The sequence below is a fragment of the Heteronotia binoei genome, chromosome 9, assembly GCF_032191835.1.
Source record: "Heteronotia binoei isolate CCM8104 ecotype False Entrance Well chromosome 9, APGP_CSIRO_Hbin_v1, whole genome shotgun sequence".
In the NCBI taxonomy this organism is placed as follows: domain Eukaryota; kingdom Metazoa; phylum Chordata; class Lepidosauria; order Squamata; family Gekkonidae; genus Heteronotia; species Heteronotia binoei.
The window spans coordinates 21,963,858-21,986,024 of record NC_083231.1 but is presented as its reverse complement, the minus strand read 5'-3'; the positions used below and the strand labels follow the sequence as shown (position 1 = coordinate 21,986,024).

The 22,167-nt window shown below is 44.1% G+C and overlaps 2 protein-coding genes across 2 annotated transcripts in view; both read right to left on the bottom strand.

The window, feature by feature from the left end:
- The window catches only part of WDR19 (WD repeat domain 19), a 370,238-nt gene that overhangs the window by 179,725 nt on the left and 168,346 nt on the right, over positions 1-22,167 (bottom strand). The gene's annotated exons all lie outside the window — the stretch shown is intronic.
- LIAS (lipoic acid synthetase) lies at positions 320-21,718 on the bottom strand. The gene is made up of 11 exons (XM_060246261.1): positions 21,453-21,718; positions 17,172-17,344; positions 16,541-16,634; positions 15,580-15,660; positions 13,089-13,245; positions 10,625-10,682; positions 10,390-10,518; positions 9,378-9,523; positions 9,170-9,240; positions 8,310-8,421; positions 320-1,992 (listed from the first exon to the last, which is right to left on the bottom strand). The coding sequence occupies exons 1-11, from the start codon at positions 21,528-21,530 to the stop codon at positions 1,940-1,942; spliced, it is 1,152 nt and encodes a 383-aa protein (XP_060102244.1). The 5' UTR covers positions 21,531-21,718; the 3' UTR covers positions 320-1,939.

Here is a 22,167-nt window from a genome sequence, read left to right as displayed (position 1 = left end):
GAGATGAAGGAAATTAGGGGGGTGACTAAAGCAGATACTGTTATTATACTGGGAGACTTCACCTACCCTCACATTGTCTGGGCAAACAAGCATCAAGACAAACATCAGAACTCCTGTTATTTTTAAAATAATCTACAAAAGATCAAAGTTCCCATTAAATCAACTTGGAACCAACAATTTCTATTGGTCCAGTTAAAAATATAAGTGCATGTGGACTATACAACCTTGTTATAACGCTTCATACAGACATAAATGGGTAGAAGATGGAATTGGGTCCTCTCTCTTGACCACCACAAAAAAGCTGTGCCAAAACTGCTACTCCTGTTAAGCAGTGTAAAGTATTGCTACTTTATTGCAGACTTTCAAATGATATCTTGTTGGTATGAATTAAGTAGTCTCAACACTGTTAAGAGTTAATCACCATCTTGCTACTCTTGATGCTTATGGTAGAGCGGTGGGAGGAAAGAGAAGTAGAAATCTGAATTGCTAATGCAATGGTATGTTGGACTCCATCCTTCTGCACCTCCTACTTCAAGGTCCAACAAGGCAGCAAATGTGCCCACAAACTGAAGAAAACTTTTGCATCAGTAAAACACAGCATTCTTTTGACATTTAAAAGTAGTGTGCCTTCAGGAGCAAGAGCTGCTGTAAGGAAAACATCACTGATTTTCTGGTTGATGAAGATGGGATTACTCTAGAGAAAAGATCCAATGAAGAATCTTGTGCAATCTTTATCTGTGCATGAATCAACCACATTTAATTATTGTGTGGAGTCTCTGGCCCATGCTGCTGCACAGTGAAATGTTTTGGATTGACTCACACTGCCAGCACAGTACACAGCAGCACTGCATCCTGTCCTAGGCACATCCAACAGTAAGCACTAACTGTTCACAGTGCGGTGTCTACACCAGGGGTGTCAAACATTTGGCCCAAGGGCTGGATCAGGCCCCCAAACGGCTCCTATCAGGCCTGCAAGCAACTAATTGTCAGCTCCTTCTCTTGCTTCCTTCTGTATCACAGCTTGCTTTGCCAGGCTTGTTCAATCACACAGGCTACAGAGCAAAGCCTCTATTTTCTGCATTGGCTGACCAACACATAAAGTATATGTACAAAAGCTCACAATGCTCAGCCATTTAATGTTTTCTTCTGTGTCTTAGGCTCAAAGCAATGCTCATGAGATTCTGTAATGAATGTCAACAAATCAAAAGGTTTGCAATTTTACAGACATAAACAACATCTAAACAGCATATTCAAGACTGCTACAGCACAGACATTGTTTCCAGATTCTGATGCAATAATTCAGAGCAAGAGGTGTTAAGTTTTCGGAAACTGTTAAACAAAATAATGCAACAGTGCTAATCTTTTAAGCATCTTTTCAGGGGGGGGTTTAATCTTGTGTTTGTGTCCTTTATAAAGTTTATATTTCTGCTACCTAGTGTTACATTATGACACACGGCCTGGCCCAACAAGGTCTCAATTATGTCAGATCCAGCCCTCGTAACAAATGAGTTTGGCACCCCTGGTCTACATTGCATTACACTCTTTACATCGCACAACTATCAGATAAATCTCAAAATGCATGAATTATGACAGGGACTCTGTGATAATGATCCAGACAGATGTAAGTGCTTTCAGTCTTAAATCAATGGACAGGTTAAATCAATATTTACATATCTTCTTCAAGAATCAACAGCATATATAGTTTATCTATCTTTGGCTGAGTTCTGCCTTTTGACACTGTTGTTTGAATACATATTATATTTTTACTATGTTAAAGTATGCAAGAGTTCAAAGATAATCTGCATACTTCTAGATTAGGTTTAATTCTGAGTTCCATGAAAACCAGCTGAATGCTTATCTGTCAGTTTCTTCATGATGCAGCCACCGGCAATACTATACGATAAAGCTGTACTAGCAACTCCTCCAGTCATCTGCTGTTTTAGATCACTTTTGTCTTCCTCTTCTCCACTAAATTTTTCAAGAAAAATTCACCTAAAATGCAGGCAAAAAATGTAATGAAGCAGCAAATAATTATTTGCCAATCTGGCACTGTTTTAAACCTGTGCCACAGCGAGAAAGCAGATTTCAACAGCAACTTGAATTGGTCTTTTAACTTTTTATTTAATTCATTCTAAGCTTTTATATTGTCCGCAGTTGGTGCAAAACCCCACATTATCTATATATCTAATTCCTAAACATGCCTCCTATCTTTGTATATGCAGATCGGGGCCATACTTGCACTAAAACAACAACTGAATGACGCTGAAGATGCAGTTCTATTATAAAAATATATTATTCTATTATAAAAATATATAGCTGTGTTCAGCTCCATTCAATGGTTTTTGTTTCAACCTTTTTTTGTTATCTTTCCTGTGTTGGGTTGAGTTCCCTCCCCCCCTTTTGGCCCAATCCACACTTGCAGTAAACATGTTTCTGCAAACTTGGGAGCCCCTCTAGGTTTGCAGAAAAATCTGACATGAAGAATTGGGTGGGGGAGAAAGGTTTAAATTCTCCTCCAAAATAAAGAAGCTCTGTCCATATGTGCAGACAACACACTTACCTAACAGTCCAGGCAGCTGCTGTGGGGGTGCAACCCAGAAGCTGCTACTGGGTTTGGCCCACTTGGAGCCACGCCAGGCAAGCTGCCAAAAGCAGTAAGGGGGGAAGCCCCAGTAGGACTGTCCAGAGCAGCTGCAGACAAGCCACAGAGCAGCAGGGGATAGGGCAGCGGGTCCAGTGGTGGCTACAAGGAGCCCGGGGGCCTCACTGGGTCTACTGAAAAAGGAAGGGCTTCCCCTCCTGTGAGTCTTGTGGACACCCACTTAAGAACATAAGAGAAGCCATGTTGGATCAGGCCAATGGCCCATCCAGTCCAACACTCTGTGTCACACAGTGGCCAATTTTTTTTATATATATATACACATTGTGGCTAATAGCCACTGATGGACCTCCGCTCCATATTTTTATCTAACCCCCTCTTGATAATTCTTAGATAATCATTTGCTAAAGTGCTTCAAAAATTATTTGTGACTGAAAATAGATCTGATTTAAAACGCCCTGGAAGACATTTCATCACCAAGAGGTAATGCACATAATGAGATTTAAAAGGCAAAAGGAATCAGAAATTTGCATGTAATAGCTGAAATGATAAACTATACACAATAATTTTGATCTGAATTTTCACTTCGGCCACAATTAGGGTGACCATAATATCTGCAGGCCAGCCAGGGACACCTTGAAGGGGGAGTGAATGTGTGTGTGCGCGCGCAAAGCGCGCGCCGCCGCAAACAGGAAGTGACGTCACTTCCGGTGACGTCATGCCACCGCCGGAAACAGGAAGTGACATCACTTCCTGTGACATCGTTTCCCCGCGCCACCTGCCAGAAGCAGGAAGTGACATCACTTCCTGTGACATCATTTCCCCCAAATGCCAGTTGTTTTATTGGCTTGGAGTGACTTGAAACCAACTCCAATTCAATCTGTTCTGCATCCCACAAACAATGCAAGCTTTAACAGGGCTGAATACTATGTCCCTTTCCCAAATTCTTTTTAATTAATGTTACTGCTTGACTATGAGTTTTGGTGAACTTGAAAGCTTGCACTGTTATGGGTCATTTGGTTGGTCCTAATTAAAAATATTATGTGGGTTGTGTTCCTGCTAAATTAGACTGAATGCCCATCCAGTCCAGTATTCCAGTCTCAAACCGGAACAGATCAGTGTCCAGTTCACTCTCCATTCCAGTGGTGGATGGAGTAAATTCCAGAAGTACCACTCAGGTCAGTGATGCTTAATGCTGCCCAAAGGCCAAGTGGTGCCCCTCTTTATGCTCATCTAAATATTCAAATCAGATGGAAGGACATTCCCCCCACTTCCCAACAGACCTCGACTTCCCTGTCCGATCTCATACAATGCTAACCACTACCACTCCAATCTCATCTTTGGACAAGTGTTTTAATAATGTCATTCATTACAATTTTGCTCTGGCACACCCTACTAAAACCAGCACACTCCACTAAAACCCCACTTCTTCCTTTGACATCACTTTCTGGGCACTCTCCCAAACCTGCCTTTTCCTCTGAAGAAACTTCTTCCCACCCCCAAACTTCAAACATACTGTCGTATATAACTTCGCACGACCACCTTTTCCCCATTTTACATTACCTCTAGGCCAGGGGTGGTCAAATTTTCTTAATGCTAAGAATCACATAGAATAAACATCAGATGTTTGAGAGCCACAACACATGAACATCAGCTGTTTGAAATAGGCAAATAGATGGGGACAGGGCTTGAATTTGGTAGGAGCTCACAGGAGCACAGCACCTGAACCTCCAGCCAGGGTCTGTATGCAGTGGGCAGTTCTCTCCCCACTGCACACAGATTCCAGGGCACACACAAATGAGATATGCTACTGAGCTCCCACACCTTTTTTTCTACAAAATAACCTCTGGATGGGGGAGGAGGGAGGGAGAGGTGGAAAGAAAGCAACTTTAACTTTAAATGCATTCTCCAAGCTGCCAGCTGGCTTGGAAAAATGATTTAGAGAGAGAAATGCTGTCTCCAAGCTGGCCAATGGGGCAGCAGTGGGGGCTTTGGGAGCCACACAGTATGTGTGAAAGAGCTACATGTGGCTCCTGAGCCTCAGTTTGGCCACCCTTGCTCTAGACTTTTAGGCCTCCTGCCTGTGCAAAAATAACAAAAATTTTGCATAAAGCATCAAGGATGTTGTAGAACCTTACCGATTGGTAGAGTTATAGACGAAATAGCAAAACATATATTTCCTTGTACCAAAATAAATAACCTAACCAAAGCACTCTGGATTGGTTTGTTTTTAAAGAAGGTCAAATTTCAGCAGAAAACAAAGCAGGCCAAAAGAAGAGAGTTTGACTTAAGCAGCAATAGGGAACTCCAGCAGATACATTTCACACAGCACACATACCAAGCATAATTCATAGCTTCAAAACAGACCAAAATAAACCTCACCACCACAAAAATGCAGTGTTAATTTGAAAATTATACTGCCATCAGATTGTGCTTTAACAATAAGAAATAATACCAACAGAATACTTTCTGCATATACTCCACAACTAATTTAAGAAGATATACACAACACACAGGTAGAGGCTATCCAACATATAACATTAGTATTGTTATCAGCTTCATTTATAGCCCACCTTCCTCACTGAGACTCAGGACAGAATACAAAAAATGAAAAGCAATTCAATCAGACAGCAAGAGCCTTTAATAAACAATGTATTAGGACTACAATTACTGAAGTGGAGAACAATGCAAATGAATTACTTGGTAAAATATTCAAAAACAGTATAGTGCAGGGGTGGCTAAACTGTGGCTCAGGAGCAACATGTAGCTCTTTCACACATATTGTGTGGCTGTCAAAGCCCACACCACCCTGTCAGCTGACTTGGAGAAGGCATTTCTCTCTTTAAATCAAGCCTAGTCAACCAGTGGCTTGAAGAATGCATTTAAAGTTGCTTTCTTTCCACCTCTCCCTCCCCACAGCTATTTGCCTGCCTGCCTTCTTGCTCTCAAACATCTGACATTCATGTCTTGTGGCTCTCAAACATCTGACATCTATTCTATGTGGCTCTTACATTACACAACTTTGGCCACCCCTTGTCTAGAGCATGGCATAAAAGTTCTGCCAAAAATGAAGCCCTTTACACTGACTTTAGTAGGAAAGAGACGCATGCAATGTTGATTCTGTTAACTTCTTCGTGAATTTCCTGCATTGTGCAGGGGGTTGGACTAGGTGACCCTGGAGGCCCTTCCAGCTCTAAGGTTCAATGATTCTATGCACTCAGAAAAAAAATTACAACTTACAGTGCAGTTGGGAGAGAAGAAGAAAAGTTTGTTGGGAGACCACGTGGAAGGAAGCCGAGGAAGGAGGAGGAAACGCTGAGTCTGGGACGAGCAAGTGCCGAAGTGAAACTGAGTTGGGAAGGGAGGAGCCGAGGTGGTGGAGGGGGGGAGGAAGCTGGGGAACCTGTTTAAAGGAGCAGGGGAAATTTATTGCTCCAAATGCCGCCCGATTGTATTTAGACACGCACGAGTGAGCACATAGCTCAAAATAAAAGCTCCCAAGCCTCCCAGCCTCAGTGAAGCAACGATCCTGAGCCTCCACCCCCAAGCTCCTGCAGCAAAGTGAAGCCTGCCTGGAGAGCCTGCATTCTCCTCCCTCCCCCTCCCGCTTCCAGATGAGACTGCTAATCAGGGGAAAAGACAGGAAAAACCCCTTTTCAGAAACGGGATTTTGCACTGGGAAACTTTGAGTTTAGCAGCCGACCTCGAGAGGCACCACATTTTACCTCCCAGGAAATGCAGCCTCAGAGCATCAGCCTCACCAACCAAGGCGGCTGCAGCCCGCTCTCTTAAACAGCCAGGCAGCGGCTTTTGAAGTGCGCGGCTCCGCAAGATCCCGGCCGGCCAGGGCAGCCAGCGCCTCGCAAGCACCGGCAGAGGCGGCAGGAAGAGGAGGAAGGCAGCTCGCCCGGCCAGCCAGCCAGCAGGGGCGGCGGCTGCGGCCGAGAGAGGCCCGGGCGAGCGGGGTCCGGCACCTCTTCTTTTGGGGGTGGAGGGGGGGCTTGAATGGTTAAAGCATCGACACGGAGATCATGGGCAGAAAACACGGGGGCCGTTAAAAAAAAAGCCACCAGGAGAAATAAAGCTGGTTAATAAGATTTTTGGAAGGGGGAAAGCTTTGTGTTCCTCAAGTGAAAAAACTGGCGGGCGGGCGAGCGGGGGGGGGGGGGGGGAGAACAGCTGAAGCTGACAGTCAGTTCATGCTTAATAGGATCAGGGCTGCCCGCCTGGGGCTGCACGCTTCTGCTGGCGAAAGGCTCGGCACCAAAGGAGGACTGACTAGGGGGGCATTTCAAACGCTGGGCGTTTTAACACATCTGTTAGGCTCTGCAACAAACAGGCCCCCAAGCCTTTGCAATGGGCCTGCTGCTTTCATTGGGGACTTGAACCGACTCCTCCGTCCCTCGCTCGACCCCCCCCCCCCCATCTGAGCTTTTGAGCCACGACGAGAATACATCCCTCCTCCGCTTAGGCACCACTACCCCCCTGCTCCCAAAAATGGGGTGGGTTTTTTTTTTGTTTTGCCTCGCTTTGAGAGTTAAGAGGAAACGGTGGTCTCGGGAACTCCCTGCAAAGGTGGACTTTCTCGGCAAACTGACCCGCCCGGCCTCCCGCTCACCTTCTTGCAGTGCTTGGCAAGTCAGGCGGCCGGCGGCGGGGCCTCCTCATCATGCCTGAGGGCGCCGAGTCCTCCCTCTCCGGCGCGGAGGCTAACCGTCAAAAAGCGAAGGGGCCGTGGCGAGGAGAGCTGCAAAGCGGCGCTGGAGGCAAGAGGGGCCGGGAGGCAGGCAGGCAGCCTGCTGGGCCTGCGGGGCTGGGGGAGGAAGGTGGGCAGGACGGCGGCGGTGCGGGCCTGCCCGCGAGAGGCGGCGCTGGAGGGAAGAGGGGCCGGGAGGCAGTCAGGCGGCCTGCTGGGCCTGCGGGGCCAGGGGAGGAAGGCGGGCAGGACGGCGGCGGTGCGGGCCTGCCCGCGAGAGGCGGCGCTGGAGGGAAGAGGGGCCGGGAGGCAGTCAGGCGGCCTGCTGGGCCTGCGGGGCCAGGGGAGGAAGGCGGGCAGGACGGCGGCGGTGCGGGCCTGCCCGCGAGAGGCGGCGCTGGAGGGAAGAGGGGCCGGGAGGCAGGCAGGCAGCCTGCTGGGCCTGCGGGGCTGGGGGAGGAAGGTGGGCAGGACGGCGGCGGTGCGGGCCTGCCCGCGAGAGGCGGCGCTGGAGGGAAGAGGGGCCGGGAGGCAGGCAGGCGGCTTGCTGGGCCTGCGGGGCTGAGGGAGGAAGGCGGGCAGGATGAGGCGGCGGTGCAGGCCTGGCCAATCCGGGACTCTGAATGAGTCCCGAGCTTGGCCAATCGGGACGCGGGATTCAGGAGGCGGGGGCGGGACTTTCCCGGGAGGGCGGGACGTTCTGGCCACCCTAGCCACAATTCACAATGCACTGCTTCTGCTGAACGGTGCTTGCTTGGAAAAACCACTGACATGAACGGAATTTGTACAACTATAGTATTTGGTGGATACACCTTTTACAATATAAAACATGCTATTAAAAGTCTGAGCACCTTCTTAAGGGATAAGCAATGTTTTTATAACCAATATTATTCAGCCAAACTGACAAAACAGAAATAGTTTTTGGTTCCCTAAACAGGTATTGCTCTTACTGAAATTTGGGGGTAGGAGGACAGAAGTTATGACTCATTTTACAAATAAGAACCAACATTTCACCTGCTTTGTACGAAGAGCGCACAAGAGGCCCACTAGCGGTGTAATGAAATCCAAGATCATTTCCTACTTTTTCCCAGTATTTAAATTTCTCAGGTGTAATATATTCTTCTACCTGGAAAAGAAGAAATACTTCTGATCAGGGCTATAAGTCCAGAAGTGCATTTTTTCCTGGCCTTAATGAATACAAGCTACCCCTCCTTATGCTTGGGCCTGTGCTCCCAATGAGACTGATTTCTGAGTAATGTTTAGGTGTGTACTGTTTGTTTCCATAGGGGATGGGCACTGAGGCGTGTCAACAGTTTCACAGTAACGTTTTTTAGAAAAGCCTTTATTAGTAAATAATAGACTGCACCAAGTAGATTCTCTGTTTTTACACAGTTCCACCAAAAGAAACACAATTAGACAGGAACCACCAAACAACAAGACAGGTGGCTAAGTTCTGTTCGCAGGTTTATAAAGAATGCAAAAAGCGAGACAAATAGGCCAAATTGTAAATCTTTTAACAAATTTTAAAGTGACTTTAAAATGGTTTAAAGGGTTAAATAATAATCTTTTAAATTCTTTTTTTCTGTTATAACCCTCAAGTCATCAAATTTTAATATGCAGATTCTTTGCGGGATTTTTTATAAGGTACTTTACGGTTGTTCTAGATGGCTAAAATGTTCTGGTCAATGACTGTAATAATAAACTGAACTAAACTGAAACACAATTAACAGAACAAATAGCATCAGAGACAAGTTTTTGGACATCCCATGTGAATGACAGCTGGTGCAGACATTCCATGAGCCAACCAAGATCAAGCAGAAAGAGTGGTCTTCACCCAGTAAGCTGCTTTGAATACAAAAACATGATGCTTTTACCTTTAAGTGACGTTTTGTGGGTTGCATGTATTGCCCTAAAGTCAAACAGTCCACATCTGCTTCACGTAATACTATAAAAGATAAAAAGGATATCTTGGTATGGCCCCGCTTAGCATCTTAATTCTCAGCACGTTTATTCAGAGGAAAGATTCATTAACTTAACCGGAGCTTGCATCCAAGTAACTACATGCATGGAAGGTTGACTTACATTTCAAGGTTGTGAGTACTTGTTCATCTGTTTCACCCAGGCCCAGCATGATGGATGTTTTTGAAATTACATCAGGTTGCACCTCCTTAGCATGCTTCAAAACATTCAGGGATTGGTCAAAATTGGCCCGAGGATCTCGAACATGTCTGCAGCAACAACAACAATGATAAATATGATCAAAAGCTGCCTATTCATAAACCCAGTATCTTTTACTTCCTTGGTTCTTGACCTCTCTATCTATATATGGTTTCTCTAAGCTTTCTAGCAGAAACTTAGCATCTCAGGCAAGTGGAAGAAACATTTAGAAAAATAGAAAAGAATATAAACTCCCAGTGATTACTAATATTCACTTGGCTGTTTATAGTGACAATCCCTGCAAATTACTGCTTTGCTCATGAGAACAAGAAAATATTTTAGTGTGAGTAATCAATACACACAGCATGCCAAACCTGCAATTGTGTTCATAAGCCTTTAACCAAAGAAAGAAACCCAGAGTCCTAGGAAAGTGTTCTTAGGATTGCACTGAATATAACTTATAGGGATCCAAATGTGGGCCCTTTAAGGTTGGGGAGAGGCACACCGCCTGCATTGTCATCAGTGTAGATTGTTTTCCTTTCCTCAAGGAAAGGGGCATCTTAGAAGCAAAGAGTAGGCTCACTTTTTGGAAGCCTCACATCAAGGTAAAAATGTCAGACTTATATGCAACAAAAATAGAAGGCAATTCTAAACACCTACGCATTTTGTAAGATCCTAATGTGCACAGAAAACAAAAGCAGATCCAGAACTTTGTCTTTTTTATATATTAAGAACCTTTATGGGATCTGGCTGTGTACAACAAAGAAATCCTATTCAAATTGGCAGATCCCACTTCCACACACAAGACCCCTTTTGTAAACAGAAAAAGGCAGTGTCAATAGCCAATACATTCTTGAAGTGTCCTTTTCATCTGTTTTTTTTTACTTTTTAATTCCACTGTGTGAAACCTGTCTTTATATTTATCACCTTTCATCACCTCTGTAATTCTGGAACTGTTTCCACATTGTGAGCATATACATCTAGTCCCGACAGAACAACTTTCTCTACAGCCTTTAGATCACCTCGAAAATCAGGGGTTAAACATTCCACTAGAATTTTCGGATTCCTGAAAAACAAGGGTTAAAAACTAAATATGCACAATATATATCATGGAAAAATAATGCTGCATTAACCTTTTTTTAAAAGCCTATGTTATGTATATTCACACATACCTTTCTTTTAAGTGTGATACTGTTTTTGCAAAGTGTGCCGCTCCGCCGTCAGGAATATCTAAGAAGAGTACATTAGAATTAATTTTTGAATGAAATAAGTTACCTAATTTGTGTAAAAAAAATTTTTTTGCTGTCCTTTCATATACGGAAGATCACAAAAATATATAAAAGCATGAAAATAATTGGGCATCCATTTCCATATATAAAGATGAGCTCAGCAAAAGGCAATTCATACATGTGCCCCAGTTAGCAAGCAAGGTACTAGCAGGGAATGGGAAATGCACATACAGCCCGAGACTGACTAGGCATACAGACAATACATCTGTAACATGATGCATGTTCAGATGCAAGGTGATGTGCTGCTCATGAGCACTACAGTGGGTGCATGAGAGGGGTGCATGGGAACATGCATTCTCAGCCATTATGTCCCCTAGACTAGATGTTGATTCATGTAATTTAATTTAAATTGAGGCTTGTTGCAGAATGGACCCAGGGAAGCCAGGAACAACTAAGGATACTCTGGTTTGTGAATGACTTATGATTTGCAGGGTTTCTGCAACTGAAATCAATGGGCTTAGACTGGAGCAACTCTGCATAGGCTACGTTGCTGTTCTTGCATGGTTTTTAAGGTGTGTATATCTCTGTGTGTCAACAGGCATTTAGAGTGGCTATCTAGTCTGCAAGGATACCACACTGAAAATATCTTGCATAAAATGTATGTTTCTCATCTCCTTTCACACACAGTCAGGGTAGAAAATAAAATGTTTCTTAAGACCAATACTAGCGTGTATCTTCCAGCTACTCATCCCTTTCTACCACCCAAGATTTTTTTTTCTGGTTTAATTTCTATTCAGACTTTGAATAATACAAGGTAAACATACGGCAAAAGAAAAACATATAACAGAGCGGGGAAATGGGGAAATCGCAATTAAATTTAGTTACATTTATAGCTGTCTTCCTCACTAAGACTCAGTGTTTTGCGCATTTCACTACTTAGATATGATTTACATACCAAATAGCACTTCAATAGCACTAAATTTATTCTAAGTAATGCAGAAACACTAGAATTTTTTTCAGCGTAATAAATCTGACACCATTTCCCATGAAAAATAGGCATACAGATACTGCATCTGTAATATGATGTGAATTTCAGATGCAAGGTCACATGCTGCTCTCTAGCACTACACTGGGTGGGTGGGAGGAGTGCCTGGGAACATGTATTACAAAATCATTTCAGTTTGTTTAACGCAAGACAAATTTGTCAGGCTGACCTTTATCATTGCTTCAACCCACTCCTTTAAATATTTAGGTGAGCTGATGGTTTGGATCTAGAGCAGCGTTTCTGTACGGAGATGCAATAATTTCTGCCTGCACACGACAACTAGCCTACCTCTCTCCTCTGGAAGCTGCCTCATATAGCCCCTGAAATCTTGTTACTTCACCAGGCTTTTTGGGCTCCTGGAGCCAGAAGGTGGGAAAGCTGTGCTTTGTAGGCAGAAATCCTCACGTCTGTGGAAATGCTGGTCTGGGCCCAAACCAATAGAAGCAGCGGTAGAGTCATATCCTTTGGCTATTCATCCAAGCAGCATTTAAGAAAGACGGAAAGTTTATCGTAAAATGGGGACTACTTGTAATGCACTAGATCAGGGGTGGCCAAGCTTGCTTAACCTAAGAGCCACATAGAATAAACATCAGATGCTTGAGAGCCACAATACATGAACGTCAGATATTTGAGAGCCGGAAGGAAGATAGAAAGCAACTTTAAATGCATTCTCCAAGCTGCTAGCTGGCTTGGCAAAATTATTAAAAGAGGCAAATGCCTTCTCCAAGCCAGCCAATGGGGTGGGATGGGGCAGCTGCAAGAGCCACACAATATGTGTGGAAGAGCCACATGTGGCTCCCGAGCCACAGTTTGGCTGCTCCTGCACTAGATTAACAAATAGCAGGGTAATGTTCAGCCTGTATGTACTTTTTGCATTCTTGAAACATTTTTTTCTTTAAAATTCTTTAGATTGGTTATATGACTGAAGATATATCAATATATCCTATCATAATGCCCCTGAAAATCTTATTTCAAATACATTGTTAAATTCCATGCTGCTGAAGAATGTGGCATTAGGAACAGATTCCACATCCACTATCTGTTTATGAGAATTTACTTTATATTGTTCAGCAGATAGTTATGTTCTTCATAGAACTGCAACAGAAACATTCAAAATTCTTTTGTAGAAACTTCTCTATTGGAATGAAAGCTATGAGAAACTCCTATAAATGTAACAGAAGCTTTTTCCACTTTTATATAGTTTGTATTAATTTTATTTTAAAATCACCATTATAATTTATCAGGCAATTAATACTTGTTTGCATGACTTACAAGTATTTTAAATAAGCATTAAAGGATGAGACTTTTACATACATACAAACACATATTTGGTCTTGGGGGAAAATATATATACTTACTAACCATCCCTGTCAACAGAAGTCAGCACAACATAATCCAGACCCCATTCAGCTATTGCTTTGGCTGTGTTATATGGTTCCTCGGGATCTAATGGAGGTGGACTTTTGGCTGTCTTGACTGAGCAGAACCGACACCCTCTTGTGCAAGTATCCCCCATTAGCTGGAACAGGAAAGGATACAACTGCTATGTTCTTAAAGCTCTTAATTTCTTTGCACAGAAAGATAAAATACATATGTATGCACTTGACAACACAACCATCATAGAAGGATACTTTTTTAAAAAACAAACTGGGAATAACAATCCCCATAAGACTAGCATGGGGAAAGTTTAGGAAATTCTTTTTAGTGCTAGTGGGAGAAGGAAACACACACGTACCACATAAATAACTGACCACTGTTTGCATCATTATGCATCTCCCTTTGCCTTGAAACCAAGGTTAATAAATACAGCTCCTACAAGAGCTATGAAACTAAGAGGGAACCCTGTGCTGCCCTCTTTAACTATGTCCCACCTTCTATTGGCTCCCTTGATGCTTGCGCTCTCTTTCACTGCTTTAGGTCTCTGGGCGACCTCTGCGATAAAGAGCTTGCAAGCCTGCATATTTCCCCCTCCTTCCCTACTCCACACACGGCAGAAATATTCACCTATGTATAGGTCAGACCTAGGAGACTGATTGAGGTCCCGATGCTAAGCACACTTACTTGAGAGTAGGACTGCATTATGTTCCCCCTTGACCTCTGGGAGCCACACAATATGAGTGAAAAAGCTGCACGTGGCTCCTGAACCACAGTTTGGCCAGCCCCACAGTGGATGATATAATAATAACCATTGTTTGTATCACTGGACTGTGTGGCCCTATCATGCTAGCTTGTGGCACAGGGCTGCTTAGTTTGACATCTAGTTTGTTGATGATGCAATGGGTGATCTCATAATGCCCACTGTTTGCATCACTGAACTGTGTGGTCTTATCATGGTGGATTGTAGCACAGCGAGGGCTGCTCAGTTTGACATCCAGTTTACTGCATGATGCAGTGGGACTAGTCCAACCTCCTGCTCAATGCAGGATCAGTCTACAGCAGGGGTGGCCTATTTCCCCTTCCTTCCGTGCTTCACACACAGTAAAAATATTTGCTTATCTATGAGTCAGTGCTCAGAGACTGACTGATGTTCCAATGCTAAGCAAGCTTACTTGAGAGCAAGCCTGCATTAAGTTCCTCCTTGACCTCTGGGAGCCGCACAATGTGTGTGAAAGAGCCGCATGCGGCTCCTGAGCCACAATTTGGCCACCCCTGACCTAGAAGTTATTCCTCTTATTTAGGTCCCCTATTTGGGTAAGTTGTGCTAGCGAGGCCCTGGACCAACCTCTCACCTGGCAAAATTAGGCCAAAAATCAATAGAAGCCACAACTTGACATTCAGCAGTCTAAGGCTTAAGCAGGTTTTCAGTGAGGAGTTATTTGCTGGAATTGGACTCCTTTAGATCCTTCTGCATGAAACTTCTTGATGAACATGATACTCTTGCTAAATTAAGAAGCACACCACCGGGGCTTTTTTGTAGCAGGAACTCCTTTGCATATTAGGCCACACCTCGATGTAGCCAATCCTGGAACTTACAGTGGGCCCTGTACTAAGAGCCCTGTAAGCTCTTGGAAGATTGGCTACAACGGGTGTGTGGCCTAATATGCAAAGGAGTTCCTGTTATGAAAAAAGCCCTGCATGCTACAAAGATTAATTATTTGAGTAATACATTCAGAACACATTGTGTCTGCTCCTCTCAGTATTCTCAAAACTCTTCTGTCATATGTATATTATTTAATATCCCTCACTATGTAAGGGCTTTTTGCCTGGCCGAGCTTAATTCTTCCCAGGCTCACCAAGGTAGATTTTTTTTTTAATATTCCATATTCTCACCATCTTTGTCCTTGCCCTTTAGGTGGAATCGACACTTCCTTTCATATTCTTTTTTTGTATTTTTATATGTCTGTGTGCGCGCATGTGCATGAATGCGTGCACCTGGAAGTCATAGTTACCTTTGGAGACTGACCCCTACTGGTGGCATAGAGGATATTCAGAGGGGTTGCTGAATAAAGCCTGCCTCTGCCTCCTGGCTCTGGTATTCCAAGGAGGGCTCCCATCCAAGTACTTGTCAGGGTTGACTCTGCTCAGTTTCCAAGATCTGATGAGATCAGGGCACCTCCTTTCATGTTCTTTTTAAGTGTCCAATCTTGGAGGATCCTAGAGCATCTTTTATTACTCCTCATCTAGCTTGCCATCCTGACCTTTCAGTCTCAGATTTTTGTAATTTTTATTTTGTGATAAGGATCCTCAAACTACTTGAGCAGTAGCCAATTTTTTTCCTGGTCTTCTCATCCTTGAAGTCATAGCTATCTCTTCTGCTCAAGAGCACTCTCTCTAATACAGCTTTGATGGAACAAAAGAAAGGCATTCATTTACTGACTCTAACAGAACATTCCACTGCCAGTGGTCAGCTTACCATTATAGTTGCTGTAGCAGTAGCATACTCTCCTCCTCCCCAGCACTCCCCAATATTTGGACAACGTGCTTCCTCACATACCTACAGTAAGAATGAAATAGCTGTTGACAAGCACATGTATGTCTTGCATATAAGGAATTTAGCTTTTTAAAGGCAAATAATACTGCTGTGACAATAATGACGTTATGGGAGGTCACAAAACCAATGCAGTGACATAACCCATGGCACTGAGGCAATGCTAAGTGCCAGTATAGCAAAACTACCACCCAAATTGTCCTGCTGGATTGGTATGCCAGTTTGGTGTAGTGGTTAAGTGCACAGACTCTTATATGGGAGAACCGGGTTTGATTCCCCACTCCTCCACTTGCAGCTGCTGGAATGGCCTTGAGTTAGCCATAGCTCTCGTAGTTGACCTTGAAAGGGCAGCTGCTGTGAGAGCTCTCTCAGATCCACCCACCTCATAGAGTGTCTGCTTTGGGAGAAGGAGATAAAAGAGATTGTAAGCCACTCTGAGATTCTGATTCAGAGAGAAGGGCGGGGTATAAATCTGCAGTCTTCTTTTCTCTGTCCCTTGAAATGTCACCTATGCCATACTTCAAGGGTCAAAACTAACAGACAAGTCCCAAAAGCAACATGTTATCCATCCTTTCAGATTTGAAACATGCATTCTGGTATAAGCATTCTGTGGACCCAAAACGCTTAGGGGTGGGTATTAACAGCAACAGTTTTACTAGGAGTACATTGGTGCAACACGAGCCACTATTACAAGTACAGGATCCATCTGCTCTGAAAATAAAAGTTGCCTCATGCTAATTTCCTTATGATCCTAAAAATGGATCCAACTTACTTCTAAGTAAATCCCACTAACTGCAATGGAACTTGCTTCTAAATAAATGTGCTCAGGGCTGCAGCCTAAATCACAACTTTTAACTACTCAGAATTTAACAGGTACTAAATTTACCGTATGGAGGTTTAAATTTCGCAATGTAGCCTTCAATTTGTTATAGTTTTTTCCAATTGGGATCTCTGTTTTCAGCCATGGAGGAAGTCGTAGCCTAAAACAATATTAAAAACAGAAACAGCATGATACGTATTTTGTTTCATTAGATGGCTTAATTTTTTACAAAAAAAATATTTTTCCCTTACTAACAATATATTTCATTAAAATATTCTCTCATCTCCTTTTTAGTCAGCAGTAGAACCTTCCATGTCAATTGGACAAAGAATTCATGATAGACAAAGAGTTTCTGAAGATTTCTAAAAGCTGATTGTTTCTTGCACTTTTTATACCAACTCATAGCCTCTATGAAGATGGCAGATAGCTAAAAACTGGATATTTGTTGGCAATGAACTTTCTCATAGTGCACAGCATCAATTTTTATTTAAATTCTCGATTGTATATATATTCTTGCCACACTAAGAAGCTTCTTGCTTCTAAAAAAGCTGACATTCTGTTTAGGCAGAGGAACAGCTGGTAAATAAGCAGCATTTCATTTAGATGAGGAAAACCTTGGATTGTGAAGCCAATTGAAATAGCATCTGGTTATGAAAGTACTGGAAAGCAGAATAAAAAAGAACCTTCCTTTAATTACCTTTCTCCTTTCTGACGCTTTAAATTGCCTGTATATTTTGCCCAGTTATTCTTGTCTGAGAGTTCCCCAGATATAAAGTCCTGCAAATCAGGTCCGTTTTGCAAACCTGCGTTCTGTTCCTCTGGTAATGAATCTGATGCTCCGGACTGGCTGTATGCATTCCTTCTAAATACCTGAGAGGAAATAACTGTATTATCTTCCAGAAGCAGAAAATAAATGTAATACGTTTCAAAACTCTAATCACCCTCGAAAATACAGTATTCTGAAAAGTAATCATTTCAGCTCATAATCTAAAGAGTCTTATCAGACAAACACACTTCTGACATAAACTCACTAGGGTGACTTGCAACTTGTTATAACCTGATGATACATTTTTTTGAGATAGAAGAGCAGGATATAAATAATGGTCATTACTCTTTTCTTTCATTAAGGGGATGGTAAAAGGAATGCTGGAGATCATTCTTCTAGTAGCAAAGGAAATTCTGAAGTCACAGTTTTATTTGGCAGAATCTTATTAAACTCTTTTAATAAGTGACATACTTAGTGGCCAACTTCTCGTGCCTTCTTCACTTTTCCCTCTTTTTTTCAATTTCTCTTCATACAATCTTGTCAGTTATTTTTTCAATATTTATTTGCTTTTAACTCTTGGCAAAGCTGTAAATTAGGTTACCCACGCTAAGGTGTTTTGCTGTTTCTCATTTGCCTAAATTTGTAAAATTAAAAGCAAAACAATTTGCAGAAAACACACCAAGCTAAACAACATTTCCTATAAATGGCTGTGGCGTGGGGGAAGCAATGAAAGGGCAGTATGTTGCACAGAGGCGCAGAGTGGTAAAGCTGCAGTACTGCAGTCAGAGCCCTCTGCTCACGACCTGAGTTCGATCCCAGCGGAAGCTGGTTCAGGTAGCCGGCTCAAGGTTGACTGATCCTTCCATCCTTCGGTAAAATGCGTACCCAGCTTGCTGGGGGGAAAGTGTAGATGACTGGGGAAGGCAATGGCAAGGAAAAGAAAAGGAAAGTTCCCCTGAAAAGTCTGCCGTGAAAATGTTGTGAAAGCAATGTCACCCCAGAGTCAAAAACGACTGGTGCTTGCACAGGGGACTGACTACCTTTACCTTTTTACTATATATATGTGTTTACGATATGAATAAATGGTGGTAGTGTGTGACTGGCACAGAGCCTGAGCCCCAGTTCCAATAATCCTGTGAAGTGTTTGAGTGAGGGCAGTTATAAAACGGGGCTGGGGTACCCTATCAGTTGATGTCTCTGTGAGTGAAAGAGTGGACCCCCAATGTGAAATGGTCACAGCCAGGGCTTTTTTTGTAGCAGGAACTCCTTTGCATATTAGGCCACACCCCCTGATGTAGCCAGTCCTCCAAAGGTTTACAGTAGGCCCTGTGCTAAGAGCCCTGTAAGCTTTTGGAGGATTGGCTACATCAAGGGTGTGTGGCCTAATATGCAAAAGAGTTCTTGCTACAAAAAAAAGCCCTGGTCACAACTCTCTAGAGATTCTTAAAGAAACCAAGGTAGTGAGGATGACGGGCTGACCTAGTTGTAACCAAGAACCTGAGAGAGCCAGGGTTGCTGAAAGTGTTAGGCATTCTGCATGAGTGGGGAAAGGGGCATCACAACAACATATCTCAAAGAATCAAAATGCCACTGTCACTCCTGCTCTCTTCCTCCTTCCTCAGAGATTTAACCTGGAGAAGGGATGAAACCTGAAGAATGCCCTCCCTGAAAGGGAAAATGGGGACGATGATATCAGAGGAACAAGTCCCCAGGGCTTTCCCAGCAACTAGGCAAATTAGGGGATTGCCTAGGGTGCCAGGCTTCTGGCAGCACCAAATTGGGTGCCCTGTATGACATTACCAGAATGGGGGGCAGTGCCAGAAGTTAGCCTTGCCTAACCTGGTGGAATGAGCTCCCACTGGAGATCCAGGCCCTGCGGGACTTATCTAAGTTTTGCAGTGCCTGTAAGACGGAGCTCTTCCGCAAGGCTTTTAATTGATCCACCAGGTGTCCCCTGAAGTCATCGCACTCCCCAGCACCTTATTAGCACCTTACCATCTAGGTGCTTATGTTATGCTGAATACTACCAGCCTATATGTGGTTTATGACATGTTGCCAATGATGTGAATCATGGTTTCTTTGGTTCATGGCTAATTCTATAATTATGGTATTACCTAGTCTGGATGTGGTTTGTCTAATGTTTCTGTAAGGTTTTTAATGTTGTAAGCCACCCAGAGCCTGCTTGAGGGACATGGCGGGGTATAAATTGAAAAATTAAATTAAATTAGAATGCCAGACAGTCTCTAAGTCAGGGTTTCCCAAACTTTTCTTTCCCCTGGCCCGGTTATTTTTACACTTCTCCTTCGTGGTCCACTAAAATTTGGGAGTGGAGCCGGGAGACAGGAATTATGTCATTTCCTGTGGTGTCAAGGACCAAGTGATGTCACTTCTGGGCAAAACTCCACCTTTTCCTGTGATGTCACTTCCAGGGCACTCCCCCAAACCTGCCTCTTCTTCAGAAGTAAATTCATTTTCAGAAAAATCTCTCTAAAACTTATGCTGAGCCAAAATGGGGGTGGAAAGTGGGCAGTCCTCTCTTTTCACCCCCACACCTGCATGCACCTATCTGTTTGTATGTTCTTCTCCAGCTTGCAAGCACTCCTAATGCCCATGTTCAATTGCCTGCACCACCTACACATCTCTTCCTCAACAGCACTGGCCAATGTATGCAGTTGGGAGTGCTATTGCCATTGTCATCCGGAATGGAATGCCAGCACTGACTATCATCCACACTGGGCCCTGGCAGCTGCTCTACCTCAAAATATGCTGACACATTTAGTGGGTCCTTCCTTCAGCTGCTACTACTGGAACCCTGCCTCAAGCTACAACCAAGCTTGCTTGGTTTCAAGAAAATCTTTCGACAGCTATTTTTCATACTTTTCTTTGGTTGAAACACTGGGAAATTGCTGTGAAAGGTAGCAGAGAATTGTACTGCAATTAATGAATTAATTTCAAGTTATATGTTCAAACAAACTTTTCTGCAGTTATCCCAAAAAAGATATTTATGAGGGGCTTGCAGCTTCTACTGGCTGTGTTTCCTATGCCTTTAAAAGCAACCTGTTGTGCAGATAGCCAGTGAACTTCTTTCATCCTTTTTATAATATCTACAAGAGGAGTTTAATTTTGGTGTCAGACAGCTGTTTAATTTTGGTGTCAGAAAGCAGGACCAGTAAAATGGTGCCAAGTTCATAGTACCATCACTTCCTGTGCTGTTGAGATATACCGCAGTAATCTCCAATAATCTTTCTGCCCCACACCTCTCACTCACACAGATATCTCATAAAAGGCCAGCTGGCTACAACTGGGGGTGCCAACTTTTCATTGGCATAGCTCCTAGGTCTGCAACAACAGTATGATGAACAGAAAAGTTTCATCCAATAAAAATGGAAGGAAAGAAAGGAAAAGAATCAAATTGAAGGAAAGAAAAAGAAAGAGCATAAACATAAGAGGAGCCATATTGGATCAGGCCAGTGGACAATCCAGTCCAAAATTCCCTCATACAATGCCCAAAAAGCACCAGAATGTCCTCCAGTGGGGCCAGGGCACTAGAAGCCCTCCCACTGTTGCTTCCCCCCCACCCCTCCCAGCACCAAGAATACAGACAGAGCATCACTTGCAGGGAAAGAAAGAAAGAAGGGAGGGAGCAAAGAAAATAAAAGCCTTCCTCACCAGCAGATGACCCCAGCCAGCAACAATTCTGCCTAGGGGTCGTTTAGTAAAAAAAATAACTACTAGAATGCCCACTCCACCCCACTCCCAGTTGAAAAACACACACACACACACATACACTCTTCTTTGCCTCCCAGGCCTCCTGGGGAAATCTCCCCAAAAGAACATACTGCAAGGCACATGAAAGCTCATACCTTGAAGAAAGCTTCATGGGTCTAAAGTGCCAGTGGATGCCAACTTTTCTCTCAAACACTGGGAAGGGGGAGAAAGAAGGAGTGGCAGCCCAGCTCTTCTCTGCACAACACAGAGATGGGGCGGAGCTAGCTTTGCTGGGGGCAGGGCTAGCTTTGGCTATTCTTGTGGCCCAGTAATGAGGCTTCAGCAGCCCGGTACCAGGTCACGACCCTGCAATTGGGAAACTCTGCTCTGGGTCCTGCAAGTCCCAGAAAACTGAGGTCTCGAATACACAGAGATCGCAGCACTCCCGACATCTTTCCTCCTTCGACACACGGAAGGGTATGGAGAAGGGCACCCGGTACTCACCGGGCTTCCCGGGGCTGCCAGGCTGAGGCTCCACAGATTCGCTCTAGCAGCGGCTGTGCTCCGGTGGAGCAGAGACATCTTCAGCTCCCACAGCCTAGCCGGGGAGGCCTGAATGGCATCTCCCGCCTCCCTCCTCAGCCGGACTCCCGCGCTTGGAATTCTCCTCAGGCCGTCGTCCTTCAATCGAAGGACTCGGCGCTTAGCTGCCTAGGCTACCTCAACAGTTTTCTCCAGCAGTCGTTTAATCGAGGAGCTCGGCTATCTTCGCTACTAGGAAACGCGCCGAATTAAGAACTCGGCGCTCAGCCTGCCTACGGTGAGCGAGCGGCCTTATCGGCCACGCAAACGCTCAGTGATTGATTGCTTCGGACTTTAGGACGTGACCAAAGCGTGATAGCGTCATGCGGAGACGCAGCGGAGAGTACAAAGCCGTGATGACGTAACACGCCCTTCCTTTCCTCCCGTCTATGAGCTGGAAGGTAATGGCTTCGTTCGGTTTTTTTATGACTTGGACGGGCGGGAATCTCTGTCCATCTCCGAAGGGGAGGCCATGTGGCGCCTTGGACGGCCGGCGATCGTGACGGTCGGGGACCTATGGAGGGACGTGGGAGAGTATGAGGATGAAATTTAGTTGGGCTGTGGAAGGAAAGACCCAGAAATTATCACTTCTTCCCCGGTCTTGGTGGAGGAGAGCGCGAGCTCCTAACTGCATGTG

Coding starts and splice junctions, on each gene's coding strand:
- LIAS (XM_060246261.1), bottom strand. CDS start 21,530: ATGTCTCTGCTCCACCGGAGCACAGCCGCTGCTAGAGCGAATCTGTGG. Junction 16,635..17,171: donor AAGCGTCAGAAAGGAGAAAG/GTAATTAAAGGA, acceptor ATATTGTTTTAG/GCTACGACTTCCTCCATGGC. Junction 9,524..10,389: donor ACAGTTCCAGAATTACAGAG/GTGATGAAAGGT, acceptor TTGTTGCTGCAG/ACATGTTCGAGATCCTCGGG.